Source organism: Haliotis rubra, unplaced genomic scaffold, assembly GCF_003918875.1.
Source record: "Haliotis rubra isolate DU_JTF1 unplaced genomic scaffold, ASM391887v1 Scf979, whole genome shotgun sequence".
NCBI classification, from domain to species: domain Eukaryota; kingdom Metazoa; phylum Mollusca; class Gastropoda; order Lepetellida; family Haliotidae; genus Haliotis; species Haliotis rubra.
Window position 1 is genome coordinate 275,862 of NW_025767722.1, and position 15,369 is coordinate 291,230.

General features: G+C 43.1%; 1 protein-coding gene across 1 annotated transcript; it reads left to right on the forward strand.

Annotated features, from left to right (window-relative positions):
- The first annotated feature begins 880 nt into the window (after positions 1-880).
- LOC124265420 lies at positions 881-10,185 on the forward strand. The gene is made up of 4 exons (XM_046700213.1): positions 881-1,277; positions 2,245-2,307; positions 5,252-5,458; positions 9,676-10,185. Exons 1-4 carry the CDS (start codon positions 1,109-1,111, stop codon positions 9,963-9,965), a joined length of 729 nt encoding a protein of 242 aa, XP_046556169.1. The 5' UTR covers positions 881-1,108; the 3' UTR covers positions 9,966-10,185.
- Positions 10,186-15,369: the final 5,184 nt, after the last annotated feature.

Consider the following 15,369-nt stretch of genomic DNA (forward strand, 5'->3'; position numbering starts at 1 on the left):
AGACCGCCGCCATATAGCTGTAATATTGCTGAGTGCTGCGTAAAACTAAACTCACTCACTCACTCATTTTGCAGTACAGTCTGGAGAGATCTGATGACTACACAGATAAAGACAAAATACATGTTTTTCGTGTTGTGTGATCAGGTCAGGTCTGTTTCCAACACAAGACATCTAATTTACACATTTCTTTCTTCAACACCCACTTTAATGTATTACATCTGAGGAAGGTTGTTAGAGGTGACTTTGTTGTCACTTATTGGTGTTCATCTATGTTAAAGTCACCCCGGAACATCTACTGCGCGATGTTTGTTGATGGCTTTATTTATGACAATTCAAGAACAGAAAAAGACAAGTGTGTAGACTTGCATATGTGAGTTAATAACGACTTAATAACGAGGCTCCCAAAATCGCCTTTGTAATAACGTAGCGTGACGGGTACATCACCAGCGACTGCGAACACATACATACACAACAGATCTTCAATAAACAAACTGTAACTGTTGATGTGCGGGTGTAGATATGCTTTAATAGTTATTCACCATCACAATGTTTAGAAAGTACTAAGTGGTTTCATTGAGTGTCAATAACGACAGCTGTTATGGTTAACAAGAGTTTTTATTTGGCGAGTGTGACGTTTTGTAATAGATGCTCGTACGTTGTCGAGCAGAAATGGTACAAGAAAGTACACGAATCTGTATTGAAACGTCGTACTCACGAAGTTGTCAATAAAATTTGTCATTATTGCTTAAATTGTGACATTTAGATCAGAACCGCCGACCTTTAACTGTGATCTAATTGTGTTGCAATGTTAGCCAATGACAATACAAGTGTTAAATAAGTAGTACACACTGGATATAGAAGTGGTGGGCAAGTGCGTGCACCATGAGGAGGAGGGTACAAGAAAGGTTCGTCTTATAGCCTTCTTCAGTTACAGCGTACAGCATTGTATTTGTACGACGACTCATTGATGTTTCAAGAGGTGCCGTCAAGCAAGTCTTATACATATTCCATGTCAGCATTTTGTGATTGACAGTCAAGTCTTCCTATAAAGCCAGAGTACTCCAAACTAAACCACACATCCTGCTGAGACACACTCTGTGAAGACAGCATGGTGTTCCGACTTTGTCTGTGTGTAGCCTTGCTGTTTGCTTGTGGACATGCCAACAAATCCGGTGACTATTGTCGGGTTTTGGTCAACTACGACACATTTAAGACATCCGTGGACCAATTTCTGGCTTCCCGGAATGAAACCTGTGGGAACTCGGATGTGGGCAGTGGTGAGTACGTAGCACTTGTTACTTAGTCATCCAACACCAAATCTTTATACTTTGTTAGTTTTGTTTTCTGGTTTATGTTCTAGATTGTCAACCATTGCTTTGTCCTGACCTGTTTACTCACCACCAAAATGCCACGGGGCTGGGTGTTTCTCTTTTAGAAATTAGTTTGATAATACACAGGTGATTGAAAATATTAAAGGCGCTATTCCACACCACATGTCTCTAAAATAGATAATGCATTTCTCTCAATAATAGTAGCAGCCCTCAGAAAGCTACCATGTAATATATAATTTATTCCAAAATGATACGTATTTAAATTACTATACAAAATTAAAAAGTTCGAATAAATTAAATGCAATGTTTGACTCCCACGCCCTCCACCGGCCAAACATTATTTCAAGCGAAACCCATAGAGTTATGTCCCTTGGAGCGCTCTTTACGAATATCCTATGCACAACGTGTGATTGAAACCAGTTTGGCAAACACCGACAGCATCGCGTGCGACAGTTTTCGATGTACGGAACAATTGTTTACATTCCATATGTGGCAAGTCTTCTCTGTTTCGAATCTGTTCGCCTCGAAGTTTCAATTATCGATTTCAGGGAAGTCGTAAGGGATGATAAGTTTTAATTGCTAAAGTGAGTCCATATATCCCAATATATATAATGTAGGCCTAAATATTGTCGTAAATGCGCGAGACAGTGCCTTTAAAAGCTTGAGTACTTAAGTACTTGAGTATATAATTCGCGCTGTTAGTGAGTTGGTTTACATATTTTATACAATTTACCTGGGATCTTGGGTACATATTTAATTCGTATTATTCATGAGCTGATACATATTTAATACATTTTCACAGTGAGTTTGTGTACATATACAGTATACATGTACGTGGACTCTGGTTTCAGCTAACTGGAACCAATTCTAATCCTGAATCTTCAGGGGAAATAATTGCAAATGATATTTTCAGAAAGCAAAGCAACCCGCCTGAAAGCTATGGACAAGCGTATTAAAGACCTGGAGAACACAGTCGGTACGTAATCCTTTCTCTGATAGCTTTATGTTGTTCGTTCCTAGTTCAGTTACGTGTAGACAGCACAAGGTAATGCATCTCTTAATCAAGTATAACAGACTTACTTACATATCTAATGTTTACTTGCCTCTGAAATGCTTAAATCCCGCGGGGTAGGGATGAGGGTAATGGTGGGCTTACATTTATAAGGCCACTGGGATTTTTAAGATGGAACAAGCCTGGGAAGAGGCCTGTGTTCTTCAGCTACGAAACGATGTTAGACCTCAACATAGCAGGAGAAGATATGTTGAACTGATCCATGCCTTGGGTGGGTATGGTTATGGTTATGGTTATAGTACGGTTATAAGGTGAGGTGAGGTGAGGTGAGGTGAGGTGAGGTGAGGTGAGGTGAAATTAGTTTTAACGTCGTGCTTGAGAATATTTCGCTCATATGACGACGTGCATGCGTGTGTATGTGTATGTGCGGCTGCTTGTACTAGCCCAGACTGAAGCTGGTTTTATAGTGCTAGCTCACTGAGATACAATGCCGCAGTGAAGCATGAATACCCCACTCAGACACAGTATACTGACTCCGAGCCGACCAGTCCTTGTTGTACCCATTAATGCCGAGCGCCAGGCAGGGACCAACAAGTACCATATTTTAACGTCTTTTGGTATGACGGGGTCGGGGATCGAACCCGCGAACTTCTGCACTCCGGGCGGACGCTCTAACCACTACACCACGGAGGCGGTACAGATATAAGGAACTCATGACCGTAGTTCGTTATACGTATTTCTTGTAGATATTGTATAACCGAAAGCATTCATCTGACTATCGATTTTATACCATTACTGCCACATGACCAAATCTTCACTTCCCCAGGAAAGTGATATTCCTTTACAAGGAAAGTGAAACATGAAACAATAGCCACACCCGCGCGCACCTACACGCGCGCGCACACACACATCCATACCACCACACGCGCGCGCGCACACACATACCCACACGCACTCCCCTATATATACAAACCCTTACACACACACACACTCACACTCGTGAACACTCACACTTACACACCCGTGAAGATCAGGGTTAGAATATTGATCTTCAGAAACCCATGCTGTAAGAGGCGATTAACGGGATCGGGTGGTCAGGCTCGCTGACTTGGTTGACATATGCCATCGGTTCCAAATTGCGCAGATCGATGCTCATGCTGTTGATCACTGGATTGTCTAGTCCATACTCGATTATTTATAGACCGCCGCCGTATATACTATGCAGCAAAAGAAATGTCAGTTTGGAAATTTCCTTCGCAGAAACGTATAACTGTAAACTCATGTAATTAATGGTCTGATTGTATATTTTTGACAACATTTCCAACTTTATCTGAGCAAAGACATTCCTTCCCAACTGAAGCCAGGAAATGGTCTCAAAAACGCAACCTGACCTCGGAGATGGTATGGTGTTCTCCATGTTTTTCATGCAACTCATGCTGCACGTGCTGTTCACAAGGACCAGGCCTATATGCATCCCTTAAATCTGGTTGATACATTCACATAACAACGTCAGCAGGATTACGCGACTCACGACAGTTCAGAGGAATCAGGCGCTAAGAAGACTTGAAGCTGGCCACACTGCACAAGCCGTTGCCAATCACTTCCAGGTCAATGTTCGGACCATCTACAGGCTTCAGCAACGTTTCCGGGCCACCAACACCACAAATGATCGCCTCCGTACTGGCAGACCAAGGGTGACCACAAGACGACAAGACCGCCATGTTGTGCGGCAGCATGTACAGAATCCCTTCATGCAGGCTTCCGGAACAGCACGCCAGACAGTGGGAACACACGGAAGACCAATCAGTACTGATACAGTACGCAGACGTCTTAACAGCGGGAACCTCCATTGCCGTAGACCTTACGTGGACCTATCCTCACCCCTCGTCATCGGCGTGAACGTCTACAGTTTGCCCTACAACACCAAAACTGGCGATACAGGCAATGGAGAAATGTTCTGTTCACAGATGAGAGTCGGTACTGCGTATCAACTGCAGATGGCAGAACAAGAATATGGCGACGACGTGGCCAGCGTTACTCAGACCAATGTGTTATGGAAAGAGATTCATGGGGAGATGCAAGCATAATGGTATGGAATGGAATATGCCTGAACCAGAGAGTGGGTTCTGTGGTGTTGCAGAACCTTGGTCCAGGGAGAGGAGGCGGCATCACAGCTGTGCGCTACATCGACCAAGCTCTCAGACCCCACGTCATATCACATTTCACCGGAACAACATTTTCCAGCATGAGCTACAAGGGACTTCCTACAGCAGAACGGTGTCAACATTATGCAGTGGCCAGCCCTTAGGCCTGATTTAAACCTTTGGTTGAAATTCAGAGGAGACTGAATAATGTCATACCAAGGCCGAACACAGTCGATTTATTGTGCCAGGCCTTTCTCAGAGTGTGGTTCAAGGTGCCAATGGCCTTCATCAATCGATTGGTGCACTCCATGCATAAACGATGTGCTGCAGTTGTTATTGCCGCTCGTGGTGGTCACACCAGATACTGAAGTGAAGATCCTGAATGGAGTTATTCATTGATGTGTCAAGAAATTGTATACAAAAAATGTTTTTGATCCGTTAATCATGTCCATTTCTGTAATGATTTGATTACAGTGCCTGTCTAATTTTGAATTCGTACTGACGGGTTTTTTTTGCTGCTGAGTATAGCTGCGGCGTAAAACTAAACTCACTCACACTTACACACTTACACCTGTTGATGCTTTCCTACCTAAGGCGTCTGGTCAATTATGCTGAGTTTGAGATATGCTGGACATTGCAGGGTCATTTATGCTTACTGAGTCTTGTTTGTGGACTCATACGTCAAAACATTTTTTTCTTGCTCATGTCGTTGTCAAAAGCAGCATAGGACTTTCATAATGTCTCTATGTTGATTTACTTTACAGCCAACCTGACGTCGGAGCTGAGAGTGGATTGTGGTTCTCCAACTCCTGCAGGAGGCACAGACGTTGTCTACAGCTCAACAGGTCTTCACGCCATTGCCAACTACAGATGCAAGAAGGGTTTTCTTAGCATATACCCTGGTGAACAGATGATGAGCTTGTGTCAGAAAGATGGGCACTGGACCATGGTCAACGTGAAGTGCGTCAACAGTAAGGATGCAACCTAGTTTAATGTCAAAATGAAAACGTCTTGAAGTTCTATTGAAAATATAAGTACAGCCTACACGCCTCGATTTCCCCTGCTCAGTCTCGTCCAATAATCACAACTGCAAACTGAACCTGTTACTAAGTCTGATATATAATATTGGCATGGTGATAATAATAATGACAACTAAACTCTGTCAAAAAAGAAACGCAACCCCTGTCCTCAGATATGAAAAATTCGTTTGAATGAAGTTATTGCTTCCAAACTAAATGTTATTCGAATGTATTGAAATTATACACGTAATTAATGAAGATTACCATCCAAACAACTGCATTTGTACGCATAAGTGTATTTTATTGCTTATTCCGTCACAACGCATGAAATGACCCTCATGGTGACTTCGCACAAATAAAACACATGCAAATCATGAAAATGGCAGTTAATGTAGGGGTGTATAAAAGCCCATGTGCTTTCGTATTATATTCATTCATTTGTCGCATGAAAAGCTGTGTGAAAAATGCCACGATTGAGTGCTGCCGACCGAAATATCGCCATTGGTCGTGTTCAAGCCGGAGAAAGTTTTGGAACTGTTGCACGGCACCTAAATGTTCACAAAACAACGATATCCCGACTTTGGAGCCGCTACAACAACTTCAATTTGACCAACGATCGCCCGAGAAGTGGAAGGCCAAGAATCACGACCCCCCTTCAAGATCGGTACATCCGGGTCCATCACCTGCGTAATCGGCATGCCCTACCAACCGTGACTGCCACACAAATACCAGGTTTGAGGAGAGTGTCAGCTCAAACGATTAGGAACCGTCTGAAAGAAGCGGGTTTACGTGCCTGTAGACCAGTTGTTGGACCTGTACTACGCCCCTACATCTCCGCCGACGACTCCAGGTGGTGCAACAACGTAAGGATATGGACTTTACAAAACTGGAGGCGCATCTGGTTTTCTGATGAATCCTGTTTTCTTTTGCAACATCACGACGGAAGAAAACGTGTGTATAGGAGACGTCATGAACGTTTTGCGCCCCTCTGCGTCCGACAGGGGACAGATTTGGCGGAGAAAGCGTTATGGTTTGGGGATCCATTTCATACAACCAGAAATCAGACTTGGTGATCGTTGAAGGAACCTGACAGCCCAACGTTACATCAACCACGTATTACAGCCTCACCTTCTCCCGATTATTGACCAACAGACACAGATTTTTCAACCAGACAACGCCCGGCCTCATACTGCACGTGCAACAATGAACTTTCTGCAGAATTCCAACGTCAATGTCTTGCCATAGCCCTCTAAATCACCAGACCTCAACCCTATTGAACACCTGTGGGATACTCTGGGTCGACGCGTACGTCAACGTCAGCCGCCGCCACAGACGCTGCAACAGCTCGGCGTTGCACTGCAGGAGGAGTGGAGAGCCATTCCCCAGGAAAGAATCCGGCGTCTTATCCGTTCTTGTCCAAGGAGATGCCGTGCAGTGATTGCAGCTCGTGGTGCTCATACGAGATACTGAGAAAGACGCCCCCCTGGTGACAAACTGGTGTCTGTGAGATGACTTTTGAAATGACAATTTTAAACATGCCCATCTTGGTTATTATTCTGCCAAATTTCAGACTTCTGTCTTAAATAATAAAAATGCTGTGTCGTCTTAAAACTTCAGATCAAAATCTCTAAAATACAGGGGTTGCGTTTCTTTTTTGACAGAGTTTACTACTGTTGCTGCTACTGCTAGTCTTATTACTACTACTACTACTACTACTATTGCTACTACTACTACAACAGTTGCTACTACTAATACAACAGTTGCTACTACTACTACAACAGTTGCTACTACTAATACAACAGTTGCTACTACTACTACAACAGTTGCTACTACTACTACAACAGTTGCTACTACAACTACTACTACAACAGTTGCTACTACTAATACAACAGTTGCTACTACAACTACTACTACAACAGTTGCTACTACTAATACAACAGTTGCTACTACTACTACCACCATAATTACTGCTACTACTACTACTACTACTACAACAGTTGCCACTACTACTACTACAACAGTTGCTACTACTAATACAACAGTTGCTACTACTACTACAACAGTTGCTACTACAACTACTACTACAACAGTTGCTACTACTAATACAACAGTTGCTACTACTACTACAACAGTTGCTACTACTACTACAACAGTTGCTACTACAACTACTACAACAGTTGCTACTACTAATACAACAGTTGCTACTACTACTACAACAGTTGCTACTACTACTACAACAGTTGCTACTACAACTACTACTACAACAGTTGCTACTACTAATACAACAGTTGCTACTACAACTACAACAGTTGCTACTACTAATACAACAGTTGCTACTACTACTACAACAGTTGCTACTACTACTACAACAGTTGCTACTACAACTACTACTACAACAGTTGCTACTACTAATACAACAGTTGCTACTACAACTACTACTACAACAGTTGCTACTACTAATACAACAGTTGCTACTACTACTACCACCATAATTACTGCTACTACTACTACTACTACTACAACAGTTGCCACTACTACTACTACAACAGTTGCTACTACTAATACAACAGTTGCTACTACTACTACAACAGTTGCTACTACAACTACTACTACAACAGTTGCTACTACTAATACAACAGTTGCTACTACTACTACAACAGTTGCTATTACTACTACAACAGTTGCAACAGTTGCTACTCCTACAACAACAGTTGCTACTACTACTACAACAGTTGCTACTACTACTACAACAGTTGCTACTACTACTACTACAACAGTTGCTACTACTACTACAACAGTTGCAACAGTTGCTACTACTACTACAACATTTGCAAGAGTTGCTACTACTACTACAACAGTTGCTACTACTACTACAACAGTTGCTACTCCTGCTACAACAGTTGCTACTACTACTACAGCAGTTGCTACTACTACTACCACCATAATTACTGCTACTACTACTACTACTACTACCACCATAATTACTGCTACTACTACTACTACTACTACCACCATAATTACTGCTACTACTACTACTACTACTACCATCATTACTGCTACTACTACTACTACTACTACTATCACCATAATTACTGCTACTACTACTACTACTACTACTACTACTACTACTATTATTACTACTACTACTGATGATAATGATTACTAATCACTACTACAACTAACTACAAATAATGGTACTAATGTGACTTCTACAACTACTACTACTACTACCGTGACTACCAGTACTTATGTTCCTCATACGGCTACTACTGATCTTACCTTGTTAACAGTAAAAAGTTGTTAATTGTTGCTTGCTTTACACCGAGAGCCTTCCTGTACAGATATCGGGAATAGTAACATCACATACCGCAATTATTTCTGCTTATTCTATCATTACTACATCCGTAAGGTCCGGGTTAGAATGAGCCCTGAGTAACCCATGCTTGTCGTAAGAGGCGACTAACGGGATCGGGTGATCAGGCTCGCTGGCTTAGTTGAGACATGCCATCGGTTCCCAATTGCGCAGATCGCCACATGGGTGGAATATTGCTGAGTGCGGCGTAAAGCTAAACTCACTCACTACTACTACTACTACTGCTGCTGCTACTGCTACTACTACTACTAATGATACATTACTACTATTACAACAACTACTACTACCACTTCAACTAGAAAAAGAAGTAGAAGAGCATGATACCCCCTTAAAGCCCCTATTCCACTGATTGCTTCCGTGGTGTAGTGGTTAGAGCGTCCGCCCGGAGAGTGGAAGGTCGCGGGTTCGATCCCCGACCGCGTCTTACCAAAAGACGTTTAAAATGTGGTACTTGTTGGTCCCTTGCCTTGCTCGGCATTTATGGGTACAACAAGGACTGGTCGGCTCTGAGTCAATATACTGAGTGGGGAATTCATGCTTCACTGCGGTATGGTATCTCAGTGGGCTAGCACTATAAAACCAGCTTCAGCCTGGGCTAGTACAAGCAGCCGCACATACACATACACACGCATGCACGTCGTCATATGAGCGAAATGTTCTCAAGTACGACGTTAAACCCCATTTCACCTCACCTCAACTCACCTCACCTCTATTCGTCTGGACGCATTTATTTCCCTTATTCAGCTAGACCCATGATGATTGGTATTTTTATCAACTGATTTGTTTTCCTTGACAGTCTCTGGCTGCTGGACGATAAATGCTGGAAAAGCGTTTTACACCGGAACTCTATCAGCAACAATAACTGGCAAGGTCTGTCAGCGATGGGATTCCCAGTCGCCACAAACCCACAGCGTCAAGGAAGACTTTAAGTTCTCCATCCCAGGAGCTGACACTCCCCAAACTGTCACAGGATCTGCTAACTACTGCCGTGACCCATCTCGTTCGGGGTATTTGTGGTGTTACACCACTGATGGTAATACACGCTGGGAAAAGTGTCATGTCCCTATGTGTAACATCCAGGACTGATAGGGTTACAGGTACAAATCTGACCCGTTTGATTTCTGTCCTTGTTTACTCTCCAATCTTATACTAACGGAAGCAGTTGTGTCTATACTGTCAGGTATATCAGCTCTTATCTTACCTGACACATAAATGTCGCTTTCTGATTGGCTGAGCGCTCTTCTGTTATTTTCAATGTACCCCGCTTACAAGCGAGTAACATTTCAATGTACCCCGCTGTCAATGGCAACTCATTTGGTACTTCGTGGTAGTAATTATTATCTCGAATAACATTGAATCACGTATGATGTACGGAAATTACCGATGTTTTGTGATATGCGAACGGTGGAAAGGAGATAACTCTAAATCTGTTTTTCTTCTCAGCAAAATCTAGCGACGGCTACAAAAAGATTTGTACCCGTGATTCAATGAATTCAAAATTAACATTAAGGTGTTCGGTAAGATAAATACGTTGAACACTGGTCCCTCGGGGCCCATGGGTTGATGTACCCGCGATGTTTGTTTATGTTCCACAACATGGAACAGCAAACAATTGTGCCCATCGAACCCGGGTCTTCGGCGGGACAATCAACCCACCGCCCCTCTATGCCCCCCTCATGACCAGTGAACAACTTATATTATATCTCTTTGGTTTCCAATCGTATTCTTTTCAGTAATGTGGTGAAAATTCCAGACCTGTAAATTCAAGTCTTCTCCCCACGGTAATAAACCGTGATACAACTTGAAAAAACTTTTTAAAGGGGGGTGCAAACCCTCTCACTCTCTTCTAATGGTAATGCTTACTTTGCGATTAGTTGATGCTTTATTATCCCAGGGGAAGTTGGTTTGATGTATTAAAAAGCAAACAAATGTCAGTGGGGATTACAGGTGAGAACAGGTGTAGGGAACCACTGCAACCTGGCCTGTACTAAAGAGTTGATATCAGGGATTGGGCGATAGCAGGTGCTTTTTCCTCTATGCCATGTACCGTTGCTCACAATAGCAATCACCGAATTGTGTAGTTCAGCTCGATTGTTCCCATTACCCCCGTCGTATAGCTAATTCATAAACAAATACACACATGTATGTAAGTGATGATGTCACATATATTGTGATGGAAAGGCTGTTAGTCAATCTTTGCTTGATTGTCAGTAATGAATAAAGAGTATCGAAATAGTGTTGTTTTTAATATTGATTTTAATTCTGTTTTTGTTTAAAAAGTTTGATTCTCGACACTGTCATACATTCGCTGTCTCCGTGGACTGACAGACAGACGTCTATCCAGAGATTGATAGGTTGCTCTATCCCTTCGCTGCCTCCATAGCTGGGAGATACACGTCTGTCAAGAGATGAGACAGTCGGTGGCTCTATCCCCTCGCTGGGTCTGTGAGCCGGCAGATAGACGTCTACCCAGAGATGAGACAGTCGGTGATTCGATTCCCTCACTGCAACCGTGGGTTGGCAGATATACGAGTACCAAGAGATTGAACGGTCGGTGGTTCGATCCCCTCGCTGAATCTGTGAGCTGGCTGATAGACGTCTGCACAGAGACAAAACGGTCGGTTGTTGTATCCCCTCACTGTAGCCGTGAGCTGGCTGATAGACGTCTGCACAGAGACAGACCGGCCGGTTGTTGTATCCCTTCACTGTAGCCGTGAGCAGGCTGATAGACGTCTACACAGAGACAGAACGGTCGGTTGTTGTATCCCCTCACTGTAGCCGTGAGCTGGCTGATAGACGTCTACACAGAGACAGAACGGTCGGTTGTTGTATCCCCTCACTGTAGCCGTGAACTGGCTGATAGATGTCAACACAGAGACAGATCGGTCGGCGGTTGTATCCCCTAACTGTAGCCTTGAGCTGGTTGATAGACGTCTACACAGAGACAGATCGGCCGGTGGTTGTATCCCCTCACTGTAGCTGTGAGCTGTCTGATAGACGTCTACACAGAGACAGAACGGTCGGTTGTTGTATCCCCTCACTGTAGCCGTGAGCTGGCTGATAGACGTCTACACAGAGACAGAACGGTCGGTTGTTGTATCCCCTCACTGTAGCCGTGAGCTGGCTGATAGACGTCTACACAGAGACAGAACGGTCGGTTGTTGTATCCCCTCACTGTAGTCGTGAGCAGGCTGATAGACGTCTACACAGAGACAGAACGGCCGGTTGTTGTATCCCCTCACTGTAGCCGTGAGCTGGCTGATAGACGCCAGAGACAGAACGGTCTGTTGTATACCCTCACTGTAGCCGTGAGCTGGCTGATAGACGTCTACACAGAGACAGAACGGCCGGTTGTTGTATCCCCTCACTGTAGCCGTGAGCTGGCTGATAGACGTCTACACAGAGACAGAACGGCTACAGTGTTGTATCCCCTCACTGTAGCCGTGAGCAGGATGATATACGTCTACACAGAGACAGAACGGCCGGTTGTTGTATCCCCTCACTGTAGCCGTGAGCAGGCTGATAGACGTCTACACAGAGACAGAACGGCCGGTTGTCGTATCCCTTCGCTGAATCCGTGAGCTGGCTGATAGACGTCTACACAGAGACAGAACGGTCGGTGGTTGTATCCCTTCACTGTAGCCGTGAGCTGGCTGATAGACGTCAACACAGAGACAGATCGGTCGGTGGTTGTATCCCCTCACTGTAGCCGTGAGCTGGCTGATAGACGTCTACACAGAGACAGACCGGCCGGTTGTTGTATCCCTTCACTGTAGCCGTGAGCAGGCTGATAGACGTCTGCACAGAGACAGAACGGTCGGTTGTTGTATCCCCTCACTGTAGCCGTGAGCAGGCTGAGAGACGTCTACACAGAGACAGAACGGCCGGTTGTTGTATCCCTTCACTGTATCCGTGAGCTGGCTGATAGACGTCTACACAGAGACAGAACGGTCGGTTGTTGCATCCCCTCACTGTAGCCGTGAGCAGGCTGATAGACGTCTACAGAGACAGAACGGCCGGTTGTTGTATCCCCTCACTGTAGCCGTGAGCTGTCTGATAGACGTCTACACAGCTAATAGATACTTAGTGGTTCGACCCCTCGCTGTCTTCATGGGCTAGCAGATAGACATCTGTCCACAGATTAGACGTTTGATGGTGGCAGACAGATGTCTACTCAGACATTGTACGGTTGATTGTGTTACTCACCGTTGCAACCGTGGGGCTGACAGATATACGTCTATCCAGATTCCCGACCGCGTCATCCTCTCCCTGCCTCCATGGGTTGGCAGATAGACGCCTGTCCAGAGATAATTTCAATATATTAAGAAGTTGTATATCATTTGTTTCATAACGGTGTTAGTAGATACACCGAAACGTCTCTCATAATATATTAAGGATTTGTATATCATTTGCTTTATAACGGTGTTAGTAGCTACACCGAAACGACGCTGATAATATATTTAGAAGTTGTATAACATTTGCTTGATTACGGTGTTAGCAGATACACCGAAATGTCGCCGATAATATATTAAAGAAGTTGCAATAGATTTGCTTGATAACGGTGTTAGTAGCTACACCGAAACGTTGCTCATAATATAATAAGAAGTTGTATATCATTTGCTTGATAACGACGTTAGTAGCTACACCGAAACGTTGCTCATAATATAATAAGAAGTTGTACATCATTTGCTTGATAACGGTGTTAGTAGCTACACCGAAACGTCGCTGATAATACATTAAAGAAGTTGTATAACATTTGCTTGATAACTGTGTTAGTAGCTACACCGAAACGTCGCTGATAATATATTAAAGAAGTTGTATCACATTTGCTTGATAACGGTGTTAGTAGCTATACCGAAACGTCGCTCATAATATATTAAAGAAGTTGTATAACATTTGCTTGATAACTGTGTTAGTACCTACACCGAAACGTCGCTGATAATATATTAAAGAAGTTGTATCACATTTGCTTGATAACGGTGTTAGTAGCTATACCGAAACGTCGCTCATAATATATTAAGAAGTTGTATAACATTTCCTTGATAACTGTGTTAGTAGCTACACCGAAACGTCGCTCATAATATATTAAAGAAGTTGGATAACATTTGCTTGATAACGGTGTTAGTAGCTACACCGAAACGTCGCTCATAATATATTAAGAAGTTGTATCACATTTGCTTGATAACGGTGTTAGTAGCTACACCGAAACGTTGCTCATAATATATTAAAGAAGTTGTATCACATTTGCTTGATAACGGTGTTAGTAGCTACACCGAAACGTTGCTCATAATATATTAAAGAAGTTGTATATCATTTGCCTGATAACGGTGTTAGTAGCTACACCGAAACGTCGCTGATAATATATTAAGAAGTTGTATAGCATTTGCTTGATAACGGTGTTAGTAGCTACACCGAAACGTCGCTGATAATATATTAAGAAGTTGTATAACATTTGCCTGATAACGGTGTTAGTAGCTACACCGAAACGTCGCTGATAATATATTAAGAAGTTGTATATCATTTGCTTGATAACGGTGTTAGTAGCTACACCGAAACATCCCTGATAATATATTAAAGAAGTTGTATAACATTTGCTTGATAACGGTGTTAGTAGCTACACCGAAACGTCGCTCATAATATTTTAAAGAAGTTGTATATACATAGAACTCTCCTCGTTGGTAAGCGCAGTAGTTGGAACAAAGAAACCAATGCACGTCCGGTACGTGATGAGTGTTCACGAAGACCAACCCCACTTGTTCTCGGTGTTTCATTTAATGTGCATAACCCCTTGTAATACTAACCAATAATAGCGATTTAAAACTGTTTTATTTAGAGTGCATAAACCCTTGTAATACTAACCAATAATAGCGATTTGAAACAATGATCGTTTGTTAAACAACTTTTATCCTAAGTTAAAAAAATTCTCAGATTTAAATGTTCATTTGGCAAAGTAAAATTATGAGGATTGGCAATCTTAATTTCACTTTATTTGATTTACTTTTTTGTTTAAAGTGAAATTTATCGGTGCGTTTTCACTGTAAACATACTATAACCTATACGTACCTTGTGAATTAATTTCTGCTTTAATAATGTACAATGAGTGAGTGAGTAGGGTTTTACGCCGCCTTTAGCAGTATTCCAGCAATATCATGGAGGGGGACACCAGAATTGGGCTTCACACATTGCACCCATGTGGGAAATCGAACCCGCGCCGGCGTGAAGAGCGAACGCTTTAGCCACTAGGCTACCCCACCGCCCCTGATGTAAAATGACCCTGCAAGAATTGATCGTCTTGTGGATCTCAGTGTTGGCAAAATCTCAGTATTGGCAAAATGATGAGACCTGAGAAGATTTTGAGATTGTTGTCTCCTTGCACAAGAAGGGAACCAGATCGGAGACGAGTAATTATATGTTTGACAGTTCAGCAAATGCCTTCAAGAGATTCTGAGGGGCGCGCCATCGATTCCACTGACAGTATGAAAGATCAGAA